Source organism: Alnus glutinosa, chromosome 7, assembly GCF_958979055.1.
Source record: "Alnus glutinosa chromosome 7, dhAlnGlut1.1, whole genome shotgun sequence".
In the NCBI taxonomy this organism is placed as follows: Eukaryota; Viridiplantae; Streptophyta; class Magnoliopsida; order Fagales; family Betulaceae; genus Alnus; species Alnus glutinosa.
The window spans coordinates 2,216,340-2,228,621 of NC_084892.1; the positions used below are offsets into that span (position 1 = coordinate 2,216,340).

The 12,282-nt window shown below is 36.6% G+C and overlaps 2 protein-coding genes across 2 annotated transcripts; one reads left to right on the forward strand and one right to left on the reverse strand.

The window, feature by feature from the left end:
- Positions 1-864: 864 nt before the first annotated feature.
- LOC133873094 (UPF0481 protein At3g47200-like) lies at positions 865-2,592 on the reverse strand. Its single transcript, XM_062310814.1, has one exon. It carries the CDS (start codon positions 2,399-2,401, stop codon positions 1,052-1,054), a length of 1,350 nt encoding a protein of 449 aa, XP_062166798.1. The 5' UTR covers positions 2,402-2,592; the 3' UTR covers positions 865-1,051.
- A 6,310-nt stretch (positions 2,593-8,902) lies between these two features.
- On the forward strand, positions 8,903-9,816 carry LOC133872619 (uncharacterized). Its single transcript, XM_062310193.1, has 2 exons — positions 8,903-9,029; positions 9,083-9,816. The coding sequence occupies exons 1-2, from the start codon at positions 8,903-8,905 to the stop codon at positions 9,814-9,816; spliced, it is 861 nt and encodes a 286-aa protein (XP_062166177.1).
- Positions 9,817-12,282: the final 2,466 nt, after the last annotated feature.

Here is a 12,282-nt window from a genome sequence, read left to right on the forward strand (position 1 = left end):
AAAAATAGATCTAATGGTTAGTTTAAAAAAAAGTTGATGGAGTTATACAAGAATTGAGTCAAGAGTTGTACAATAATTATTTTTCTCACCCTTATTCGCAAGAAAAAGGTACCATCACATAACCTTTTTCTTGTGCAACAATTTTCTCTCTTTTTTTATTTATTTTATCAATATGTCCAGTAATGCTATTCTGTCTTTTAAAATGTCAATTTTTAAATTTATTATTAAATTTTAATCAAATAATAATTTTAAAAGGTGAAATAACATTTGAAAAAAATACAAATCTCTTTATAACATTCGACTATGTCACATTACCTGATGAACAGAAATTTCTTACAAACTAATTTGTAGGAAATTTTCTACAACCCATATATAAAAGTGACATGTGTCTTTTAAGCATGTGAGAATCACATATTTTTTTATTAATGTTATTAAAACATGTAAAAAATACATATCATTAAAAAAACATGTAATTCTTACATGCTTAAAAAAACTTATGTTATTTTTATATAAGTGTCCATACAAATGTACCTCTACCGCGTTTGATACGGCAATTTGTCCACCTCGCTAATTGAATGTCTGGTTGTAAAAATTTGAATATTAGATAGCCTCGCTAATTGATCGTAAAGTGATTGTGATTTGATGCAATCGTAGAAGAAGCAACGTGGCCATATCATGTGGTCTCGTTGAATGTTTGGTACTTTTTTTTTTTTGTTTTTTTTGAAGGGTTGAATGTTTGGTACTTATGACTGAAGGATGGGGGCCAACTTGGCCAATTGAAAACGAAATCTTTTTACGTTGGGAGTCCCATAACTTTTTGAAATAACAAAAGTGTCATTGAGGAATCAATAAGTCACATCTGCGTCCACGAATTAGACTTCCCTGTTTTACATTACAAGAACTCGATCACTTGAGAAAACATTACAAGAACTCAGAACTCACAACAAACTCCGAGAACTTTTACACTCTTCGAACATCCATGATCCTCTTAACACTAGCTATTACCAAAAAGTTTTTATCCTGTGGAGGGGAGCAGCCGGAACAGGAGGGATTAGGGCTTAGGTCTCACATAAGCATAGATGGCGTAGAAGGTCTGCAAAAACGAAAGCACCAAGAGCACAAGCGCAGCCACCGCCGAAATGAACGACCATGTCGTTCGAAAATATGTATACTTGAAGCTGGCATACTGCACATGCCAACTGCTCCCGTAATATTCGTGCACGTCATTGAACAATTTGGACAAATAACAGAGATTAATATCAAACGCCACGTCCTTACCCAAATTGTTGATGAAGTGTGCAAGCTCGGCGTCGTTGCCAAATTTATTCTCAATGATGTTGCAGTCGCTAAGGTACTCGACGTCCTTGGCGGTGTTCACAAGGCAGTCCAAGAAAGTAGCGTAAGTGGTAACGTGCTTGGAGGCGCTGTTGTGGCACTGCTCGAACGCCACACAGTTCAGCAAGAAGGAGCTCATGAAATCGTCGATGGTTATCCTCGGCATCTCAATCACACCGTGCCTGAATTTCACCACCATGAAGCTCTCCGCCTCTCCCGGTTTGAGCTCAATCCCCGCACGTTGGAGCTTCGAGAAGCAGTGAATAATATGGGTCGGTGTGTTGCCATCTTGTGGCGGCGATTCTTCATTGCGTGGGATAAAACTTGACCGAACCAAGTCAAGCAAATGCAAGCCCTTGGGATTGTGGCACGTCTCTATGACTGGGTCGGGTCTTCTCATTATGTTGTTGAAAAATCGCATAGCGAGCAAGGACAGGGACGGACCGGACTCCTCGTCAGGCGTTTTGGAAGTTTCAAACAACCGTTCGAGAACAAAGAACGGGATCTGATTCTCGAGCCGGAGAAAGTCCCTGTAGAAAAACGGTAATATCCACCCCATAGTCAGGAGAGGGTCTTCATCCTCGAACAGTTTCGTATTGTCCATCTTGCGAAACAATTCAAGTAAAAAACAACCATCAAGAACCATCATTTCGAGGAACTCATCGGTGCCGAGGTGGATGGTTTCTGAATAACACTCTCTGGCATCCTTTTCCAGTGGGTGTACGCTTTTCAAGTAATCCTCTAAGGTTTTACCTGTGGTTTCCTTCGTCCTGGAGAGGAAGGAACGGAGGTACCGCCACTTGTGTTCCTCCATCATTTGGAGGTTAGGCTTCCCGTGGTGGTAGGGTCCGATGGAGACTATGCGGGGCTGGTACGACTTGCCGTTGATGTCGATTAGGCTCTGGGGGACTCTGAATATGCAACAAGTGCTTCTTCCAGCGGCTATGCTTAGTAATTTCGGGGTTGTCTCGGAGATCCTCTTTTCCATCTGGGCTATGTGCTCCTTGTCGACCTCCCAAATCGTGACGGCGTGGCTGGCTTCTTGATCTCCCGAGTTGCTTCCCATCGTAGATTTTTGAGCGCTAGACTATGGTTGTGGCGTTGAATTGAAGCTGGTTTATGGCCCACGGAAGTTTTAGGAAGACATGGGTAGGAGTCTGGTGTTGAGGGAAATATCTTAGGATTGGCTGAAGTTTCTTCTCCCTCGTGAAAATTTTGTTTTGGTTTGGCATACTAGAGCATCTCAGCAGAAGAGCTAAATTTCTCAAAAAAGTTAAATTTGACTATTTTTATCTTCTTTTTTTTTTTTCTCCAACAAATTAGCTTCTTTAACGTTTTTTGTTTGACAGTAAACAGTGAATAAGCAATAGGCAATGTTGCTTATTTTTCATCTGTTTACATTTTTTTATTAATATTTGCTTCCTCTCCCTCAATCGATCTCTCTCTGATGCTTCAACGTCCACTTTGCTGTCGTCGTCACCGGCCTCAATCGTCGGTTTCCCACCTCCTGCCGGTCGTTCGCCTTTTCAGCCCAGATCATCGAAGCCCACGTCGTCCAAGCCAGCTTCTCCCTTTCCGAACTCAAGCGACCCTTCTGCCTCGTCTTCTCTGGAGTTCTCTTCATCGGTCCCAGGTTTCGGTCTGCTGCCCCCAGACGTCCGTTCATTCGCTGAAGCTAATTCTAAACCAACAAACCTTCTTTTCTTACAAACTACGAAAAATCTAAAACTCGGAATTCCACAATCCCTGTCTTTCCCACTTTTTTTTCTCAGCAACCAAACAAGTAGGAAAACGAATCCCTAAGTCAAACAGATCACTGATCTAGTATAAGAATTCTACACTGCGAGCTCGAAAATTTCGACAAGAGAATAAGAATTTGGACGATCTTACAACGATTCACCGAGTCGGGCTCGGCGTTATGGGCAAATTGGCAGTGGGATTTTTGGGCCGCCAAAGGATAAATTACGAGTCACTAGGGGGAGACTGGAGAGTGAGAGAGAGATCAGAGAGTAAGAGAGAAATGAAAAAAAAATTAGGAAAAAGATTAAAAAATAATATTTAAAGAAAATAGAAAGTGAACCTCTAGATTGTGTTTAAAAAAAACGAGTACATAAAGTAAATATTTATATTTTTGAATAATTATTTTAACTATTTTTACCAAGAAGCTTTAAGTACATACCCTCATTAAATCACCACATTGACCACGGCCACCCTCTATAAAAATTTGGTTTCATATGCTGGGCACTGCACTGCACTAGACGGGACTCTATTCATCATTTGATATCATTTATATCAAATTTCAATTTAGTTTTTAACTTTTAATTTAGACAATCAGGTCTTTAGGTTTTTTTTTTTTTTAATTTCTGATATCAAATAAGTTTTCCATTAACCTACCGTACTCGTCCAATTAATTTACGATATATCACATTATATCAATTAATTGTGGTATATCAATTAATATTACACAACTTCTATTTAATATGACATGTGTCAAACTGTATGTACGTGTCATTTGACACAATTACTATAAATTACAAATATATCTTAAATGAAAAATTAAAATGACGCGACTGACCACCATTAATTGATGAAGGGGCGTTCCCACACTGGATGAGGGGGTGTCGGCCCATCTTTGGCCAGTCATGGGAGGGACGTTGTCCCCACACAGTGGGGTGGCCTCGATCCCCTCAAAGACATTAGACACCCATCTTAAAGGTCATCCACCTTTTTGGAACCAGATCAGTCAATCAGATCTTCGACCAAATTAATTATATGGCCTCTCATCTCAGACTTAGGCGACTCTACGTGCTCCATTTTCAGGACAACAGGCTGAGAGGCTTATATATAATATCTCCATTTCAACCAAATTAACATGCATGCTGTCTCTGATTTTTCAATTAACGTGTCCAAAAAAGTAGTTGTCCAAGGAGATCCCAGTGACCCTAGGTCTAGTCCAATTCAATGTGTCGTCGGTGGTGGAGCCACAAAGAGCTTTGGGCCTAGGCCCTTTCAATTAAGGCCAAAGGTTTTTCCAAGAAAAAAGAATTTAAAAAAAATTAAAAATAAATAAAATTTTGCCTCAAATTTTTTTTATTTTTTTCAGATTTTCCCTCTCAAATTTTTTATTTTAATCCTGCTTCCCAAAGCGGAAGGCTAACTCCACCCCTGTGTGTCGTCATTTTCAGGGAATTGGAATCTATATATGCAAGATACATATAGACTCTGGAAATATTTGGTCCCTCAACGACATCGTTTCAGTTATTAAGTCTTTATCGTTCAAATTCTTTATAGGAGATGTCGAGTCATTTTAATTAATAGTAGATACTCTATATATAGGTGGTTCCCTTCCCTAAATATAGGAAAATTTTCAAAAAAAAATCACAAAAAATCACCCACATAAGTTTCCCTATATTTTCACTAAACCCTTGGGTAGCTACTGTAACGTCCGAGATATTTTGTAGAAATTAAAATACAAAATTTAGGTAAATAATTGATAGAAACTAATTTAATGTTATTAGAATGCAAATAAAATATAAAATAGAAAAATAAATAAATAACAAAAAAGAGGAATATAAATAAATAAAATTTAAATTATATATATATATATATATATATATATATATATATATATATATGGTGGGGCGCAGGTGTGCGCCCCACAAAAGAAAAGAGAAGGGCCATGCGGCCCTTCTCAAAAGAAAAGAAAAGAAAAATATAATATAAAAAAAAAAAAAAAGAAAAAAAGAGAGAAGGTTTTTAAGGGTTTTCCAAATCTAAGGAGATCTAAGCTCTCAATCTGAAAGCTAACTTCAGAAACGTGATCTACATGCGTGGATCTACGTTTTGACCGATTGTTTTGAGGTAAATTATTAAATCTATATTTTTGGATTTTTGAGTAAAACCTCATAAAATGTGAGCTTAATCCTATTGTTCTTTAGGTATTTGGCTACTAGGAAGTTGTTTGAGGCTACCCAAACCTCGGATTTTGGTTTGGTGAACTTTGGGTAAGATTTCTCTAACCCTAACTTTTAGGTATAACCATTTAAGTAGTGTTTTATGTGATTAACTCTAAGTGAATACCTATGAGATAATATTATTGTGGGTAGATTAGCATTTTTAAATTATGAGTATAATCCTAGAATTTTATGGGTAATATATGACATAGCTTTTGAGTGATTCAAAGTACTAATTAGTGCAATTAATAAAAAAATGAAGCTAAATTAGTGCAATATATTGTGTTTTTAGTGGTGCTTTGCGAGTTAAACCTAAAGTCGTCGGAATTGGTGTGCGAACGGCCTAAGGTGAGTATTCTACTCGCTGAGAAATCCTAGGAACTTAGATTTACGTATTGTTGCATTTGTTTGCGTTTATGATTATAGAATTTGTTGGTGAAGATATATGTAATTGAATTGTGAGTTATTGGATTGGGAATTAAAATGATAAATTGATATTGATAATGATTGGTTATATTTATGATTATGAAATTTATTGAGAAAATTGTTTATGATTGAGTTGAGATATATTGGTTTGTAATTGTGTGGATAAATGAATATTGAGGAATCTTGGTTGTTTATGATTATGGAACTTATTGAGAAAATTGTTTATGATTGATATGAGATATATTGGTTTGTAATTGTATGGATAAATGGATGTCGATGAATTTTGGTTGTTTATGATTATGGAACTTATTGAGAAAATTGTTTATGATTGATATGGGATATATTGGTTTGTAATTGTATGGATAAATGGATGTTGATGAATCTTGGTTGTTTATGATTATGGAATTTATTGAGAAAATTATTCATGATTGAGTTGAAATATATTGAATTGTAATTGTACGGATAAATGGATGTTGACGAATCTTAATTGTATATGGTTATGGAATTTAGATGAAGATATGTATTGATGATTGAGTTGTAAAGTGTTGAATTAAGAATTATGTTGAGATGGTTGAGATTAATATGCTGGAATTATTGGGGATTGAATGACATGATGTTGAATATATATATATAGGGTGGAATTGTGGATGCGTGTAGATGGAAAAATTGTTTGAACATACATGTGTAACAATAGGGGTATGATAAGGTAATTTGGATTTATGAGAACTCGGTAGTTGATAGATGGTAAGTCCAGTGTTGTAGTGTCTGGCACAGTGGTAGGCCATAGTGTAGCAGCTCTTGGCTGAGATGAGTGGTAGGCCAGAGGGTAGCAGCTCTTGGCTGAGATGTGTGGGAAGCCTAGCATTGAAGTGCTAGCATTAGTGAGATATGTGGTAAGCCTAGCATTGAAGTGCTAGCACTAGTAAGATATGTGGTAAGTCTAGCATTGAAGTGCTAGTTCACGTGAGATGTGTGCCCTGCGGGTCGTAGCTTTTACGGGCGGTGTTGATGGTAAGCCTAGCATTGAAGTGCTAGTACTAGTGAGATATGTGGTAAGCCTAGCATTGAAGTGCTAGTTCACGTGAGATGTGTGCCCTACAGATCGTAGCTTTACGGGCGATGTTGATAGTAAGCCTAGCATTGAAGTATTATTAGTAGAAACCGTGATAATATATAAGTGTGTGAAGAACAACGTGACTTGTACCTGATAATGTGTTGTGGTGTGAACTTAATGATTTGTGAATGACACTGTTGAACCCTGTATGTAATTATGTTTGTGTATAGTGTATACTTAGTGAGTTTTATACAACTGAGGCCTCGGCACTTCTTATTGAGGTGGTGAACTCACACTTTTCACCTATACGGATGTGGCTACTACCACAACCGTATAGATGGAGCTTCTTTGGATGCAGGTATTGATGATGCGGAGGAGGACTCCGTTGCACACTATGTGGAGCACTACAACTAAGCACGTTGCTTGAGTCGTAGGAGTATCGGACTTGGATAGTCCCTTTTGTGTATTTTGTATATGGCTAGTGTGACTTATAACACGTAGATGTAGCCATTCTTTTGTATGCATAATTTATGCTTAAGTTCCCTTTGTGTATTTTGTATATGGCTAGTGTGACTTGTAACTCGTAGATGTAGCCATTCTTTTGTATGCATAACTTATGCTCAAGCCTTAAATAGATAGACATTAACAAGCTCTTTTGTGTAATGAACAGTTTACGATTATAATGTTGACTTCCGCAGTTAGACTTTGTATTTCACTGCATATATTATGTAACTCTGATATATCAGGTATATGTTAAGGAATGTGCACTATGAGTTGGCTTGGTGACACGTAGTCATGCCACTGTGATGATTCATTGTATGTTTTCAAAAAATAAAAAATAAAAATGAGTCGTCACAGCTACAGTGCTATGGGTAGCACTATAGCTTCCCAATGAATTATATAATGATAAAAATGACAAAAAGTAAGAAAAATAATAAAATAAGAATAAAAAAAGAGTATTTAATCGATATAAAAAAATATAAGGAAATATATTGTGAATTTTTTTTATAAGAAAATAAAAAATAATTGTATTCTTTAAATTTAGAAAAAAATGGTTAGATATCTGTCGGTGCTCTTAATAAGCGAGGCCCGGCACATCCCAGGGAAATGCCTTGAAGTCCCAAGGAAGGAAATGGCGTATATGTTTTTTGAAGTTTTAGGCAGCCAATCTACAGCCTTTAGCATTCCAGGCCCACACTAGATAAGGCCGTTTATTAGCTAATATTATAGATCAACAAGTATAGCCTGCTTCAAATGACTTTCAAGTTTAAGAAATTTGATATGGGAAGGAGCTGATTCGTCAGAAAAGAGGGGTAAAATTGTATAAAAAAGTGAAATGACAATTTTGCTATTCTTTTTTAAAGAATCGGCTTCTCAAATGAATGAGAAGATCAAGTTTAATGGTTTCAACCCTATCTGTCCTAGCTCAAACATTGTAATGAGTTTTGAGTAATGTTAAAAACTACATTTTTATCTTACAACTATTCCACAATACTGATGTAGTAGTCCGAACCAACATTTAAAAAAAATTGATTGAAACTGTAATGTCAATATTGTAAAATTAAAATGTGGCATATAGTACTATTATTCATTGAGTGTAATGTCTTCAGGGATAGCAAAAGGTGAGCATCGTGCCCATTTACATTAGCAAGATCATTTCTCTGCTGCATCTTAATACTCCGAGGTCTAAGGAATTTATGTTGGTGCAGATTGTTGAATAATAAACTTAATTTTTAGTAACATTTATTTGAGTCTTTTCTTATTCTTGTAAGTTACTGATTAAGTGATTTGAAGAAGTTGTGTCTTTGAGTCTTTTCTTATTCTTGTAAGTTACTAATTAAGTGACTTGAAGAGGTTGTGTCTTTTGAGTGTTCAAGAGTTATTTTACATAGGAGTTACATGGGAGTTATTTGAGATGTAAATGAATGGAGTTAATGTGAAGAAATTAGAAGAGTCATTTGTATCCTATAAATACCCATGTAAGCAAGTTATTTTGAATTAAGTTGAATAAAACCATACAAAGTCCTCTATCAATTTATTGTCTCTCTTCCTTTTCATTCTCTCTCTTAATGTATGTGTGGTTTCCAATTTCTAACAAACTGGTATCAGAACTCAGCTTATTGATCCTAGAGAAATGGCCAATTCAACCTTTCTATTTCAATTCCCTCACCTTTCCAAAGACAATTTTGATAATTGGTGCATTCGTATGAAGGCATTGCTTGGATCACAAGATACTTGGGAGATTGTAGAAAAAGGCTACGGTGAGCCTAGTGACGAAGCTCCTTTGAGTCCTAATCAAAGAGAGGCTTTGCAGAAACTTCGAAAGAACTTCGAAAGAAGGATCAACAAGCTCTCACCCTTATTTATCAATGTTTGGATGAGGCTATATTCGAGAAGGTGGCGAATGCAACCACCTCCAAGCAAGCATGGGAGATTCTCACAAACTCTCATCAAGGAGTTGATAAAGTGGAGAAAGTTCGCCTTCAAACGTTAAGAGGCGAATTTGAAGTTTTACGAATGAAAGAATCCGAGTCGATTGCGGATTATTTTTCAAGGGTGTTGGCCATAGTAAATCAAATGAAGAGATATGGAGAAAGATTGGAGGATGTTTGTGTCATTGAAAAGATCATTCGTTCCTTGCAACAAAGATTTGACTATATCGTTGTTGCTATTGAAGAGTCAAAAGATTTAGAAACCATGAGTATTGATCAACTCATGGGATCTCTTCAAGCCCATGAAGAAAGGCTCAACAAGAAGAAAGAAGAGCCATTGGAACAGGTTCTAACTACAAAGATCTGTTCCAAAGATAAAGAAGAAGAAGAAATAAGTCAAAGAGGACAAGGACGTGGACGTGGACGAGGCCATGGCCGTGGTAGAGGAAGAGGCGAACGTAATAGTTTCAATTACGAAGAGAGAGGTCAAGCATCCAGAGGACGAGGACAAGGAAATAATTTGAAGCAATATGGAAGAAGGTTGGTATCAAAAAAAAAAAACCTTCTTCCATATTGCTTTAAATTATTTTCTCGTCCTCGTCCTCTGGATGCTTGACCTCTCTGTTCATAATTGAAACTATTTCGTCCGTTTCTTCCTCTACTACAGTAACGGCCTCGTCCACGTCCTTGTCCTCTTTGACTCATTTCTTCTTCTTCTTTATCTTTGGAACAGATCTTTGTAGCTAGAACCTGTTCCAATGGCTCTTCTTTCTTCTTGTTGAGCCTTTATACCACAATGTTGAAGAGAAAGTTAATTATGCTGAAAATGAGGAAGCGGAACCCACTTTATTGCTAACTTATAAAGGAAAAGAAAGAGGAGAGAAGAACTCGTAGTATCTTGATAATGCAGCAAGCAAATATATGTGTGGAGACAAAAACAAGTTTGTGGAGCTTGATGAATCGGTGAGCGGAAATGTTACTTTTGGAGACTTGTCTAAAGTTTCAATAAAAGGGAAAGGTACAATCTTAATTCGCTTGAAAAATGGAGAACATCAATTTATTACAAATGTTTATTTTATTCCAAGTATGAAAAGTAATATTTTGAGCTTGGAACAACTCTTGGAAAAAGACTATGAAATTCATATGAAAAATCGTAGTCTTTTACTAAGAGATGACAAGAAGAATTTGATAGCCAAAGTTCCCTTGACAAGCAATAGAATGTTTTTATTAAATATTTAAACAGATGTGGCTAAATGTCTCGACTTGTTTGAAGGATTCATCTTGGCTTTGGCATTTGAGGTTTGGACATGAAAATTTTGGCGGATTAAAATTGTTGGCACAAAAAAAGATGGTGAATGGCTTGCCTTCCATATTTGAGATGTAAATGAATGGAGTTAATGTGAAGAAGTTAAAAGGGTCATTTGTATCCTATAAATACCCATGTAAGCAAGTTATTTTGAATTAAGTTGAATAAAACCATACAAAGTCCTCTATCAATTTATTGTCTCTCTTTCTTTTCATTCTCTCTCTTAGTGTATGTGTGGTTTCCAATTTCCAACACAGATAAAATGGGAAGTTCGTGCTAGATTGTTGGCCAAGGGCAAATACAAGTAGAAGAACTTGGAGCTTGCCACCCGGTGGAATGTTTAGTTGTTTCAGGGTTGTCGCACTCTGTAATGTTGATGCTGTTTTGTTTCAGTAGTATTTAGCCGTTTGTCTTTGTGTTGTCTGGTTGTGTTTCAATTCTTTTGGTTTTGTCCTAGCCAGTGGTTGTTAGTGTATCCTGGTTGTTGGTTTGTGTTCCAGTATTCACTGCAATGTGTAGTATTTGCTGATATATGAAAGCTTTTATTCATTAAAAAAAAAAAGAAAAGAAAGGAAAATGGGTCTATAGAAACACACAAACATATGCTAATTAGACAACATAAATATAATCAAATCACCCAAGTTGGTAATGAGACTTGAACAAAAAGAATGACGTTTCACCAACCTCAAAACAAGTCATGCACGCCGGCAAACCTATCTATCTAAGCCTAAATACATCATATCGTCTTAAGGTATCGATCGTATGACCTTTGAAGTAATCGATCTATTTTTTCGGAATGGTACTTCAAGGCTATGAATAAGTGTTAATTCTAAACCTAATTAGTCAAATTCCTTTCGCCCTTATCATTTTGTAATTTTAAAAATTAAAAGAAAAATTGACCTCCAAAATACACCTTATATATATATATATATGAAGGCTTATACGTACAATTCATATAAATAAAAGAACGTCCTGAGGACCTGAAGTGCAAACTAAACAAAGATTATCAGTAGTTAGATCTAATGGATTTACATATTTTTTTCTAGAGCATTTACTAGATTTTACAGATTTATTTGTGTTCCACCTTGGTAGTCCCTCCCAAAATTAAAGTCCGTACTTTGAAACGTCCAGGCCTCCGTGCTAAGCCACCAAACAATCCTGCAGAACCACCACGAGTTGTGGTCGAACTAACATTCAAACGGCTTTGCTTTGTGGTTGGAGATTTCAAACCTCTTTGCTTTGTGGTTGGAGAATTCAAACCTCTTTGCTTTGTGGTTGGAGAATTCAAACCTCTTTGCCTGGTGACACGACCTTTCACATACAACTCTGAGATGTTTCTGCTTAGCTCCTCCATCTCTTCTTCTGTCACTGCTATTTTGCCTGTCGTTGGAGTTGCTGGAATATTGCTGCTGAGATCCCGAATGTCTCCATGAACGAAAATTTTGGGACTATTATTGTGAGAATGAAGAGTTTTTATGGATCGAGAAAATCGCTTGCGGTTTGGTTTATGAAGTTGAGGAGATAATCTGTCTTGAGGAATGGGTGAGTTGGAAGACATAGCATTTCTGTATGTGGGCGTGAAGGGTTGAGGAATTTGAAGAAGCAATGAAGAATGATCCATGGTGCTCTTGCTTTGTTTACGATCGATCGAGCAGATGGAATTTGAAGGAAACGGGCACTGGTTAGCTCTGTGTGCGTTGAAGGAAATTGGAAGTGGAGGCTGGCAAAACTCAAAACTATATGAGAGCTGTATGGGGTCAGTTTGGTTTATATAAG

Coding starts and splice junctions, on each gene's coding strand:
- LOC133873094 (XM_062310814.1), bottom strand. CDS start 2,401: ATGGGAAGCAACTCGGGAGATCAAGAAGCCAGCCACGCCGTCACGATT.
- LOC133872619 (XM_062310193.1), top strand. CDS start 8,903: ATGGCCAATTCAACCTTTCTATTTCAATTCCCTCACCTTTCCAAAGAC. Junction 9,030..9,082: donor GATTGTAGAAAAAGGCTACG/GTGAGCCTAGTG, acceptor GAGGCTTTGCAG/AAACTTCGAAAGAACTTCGA.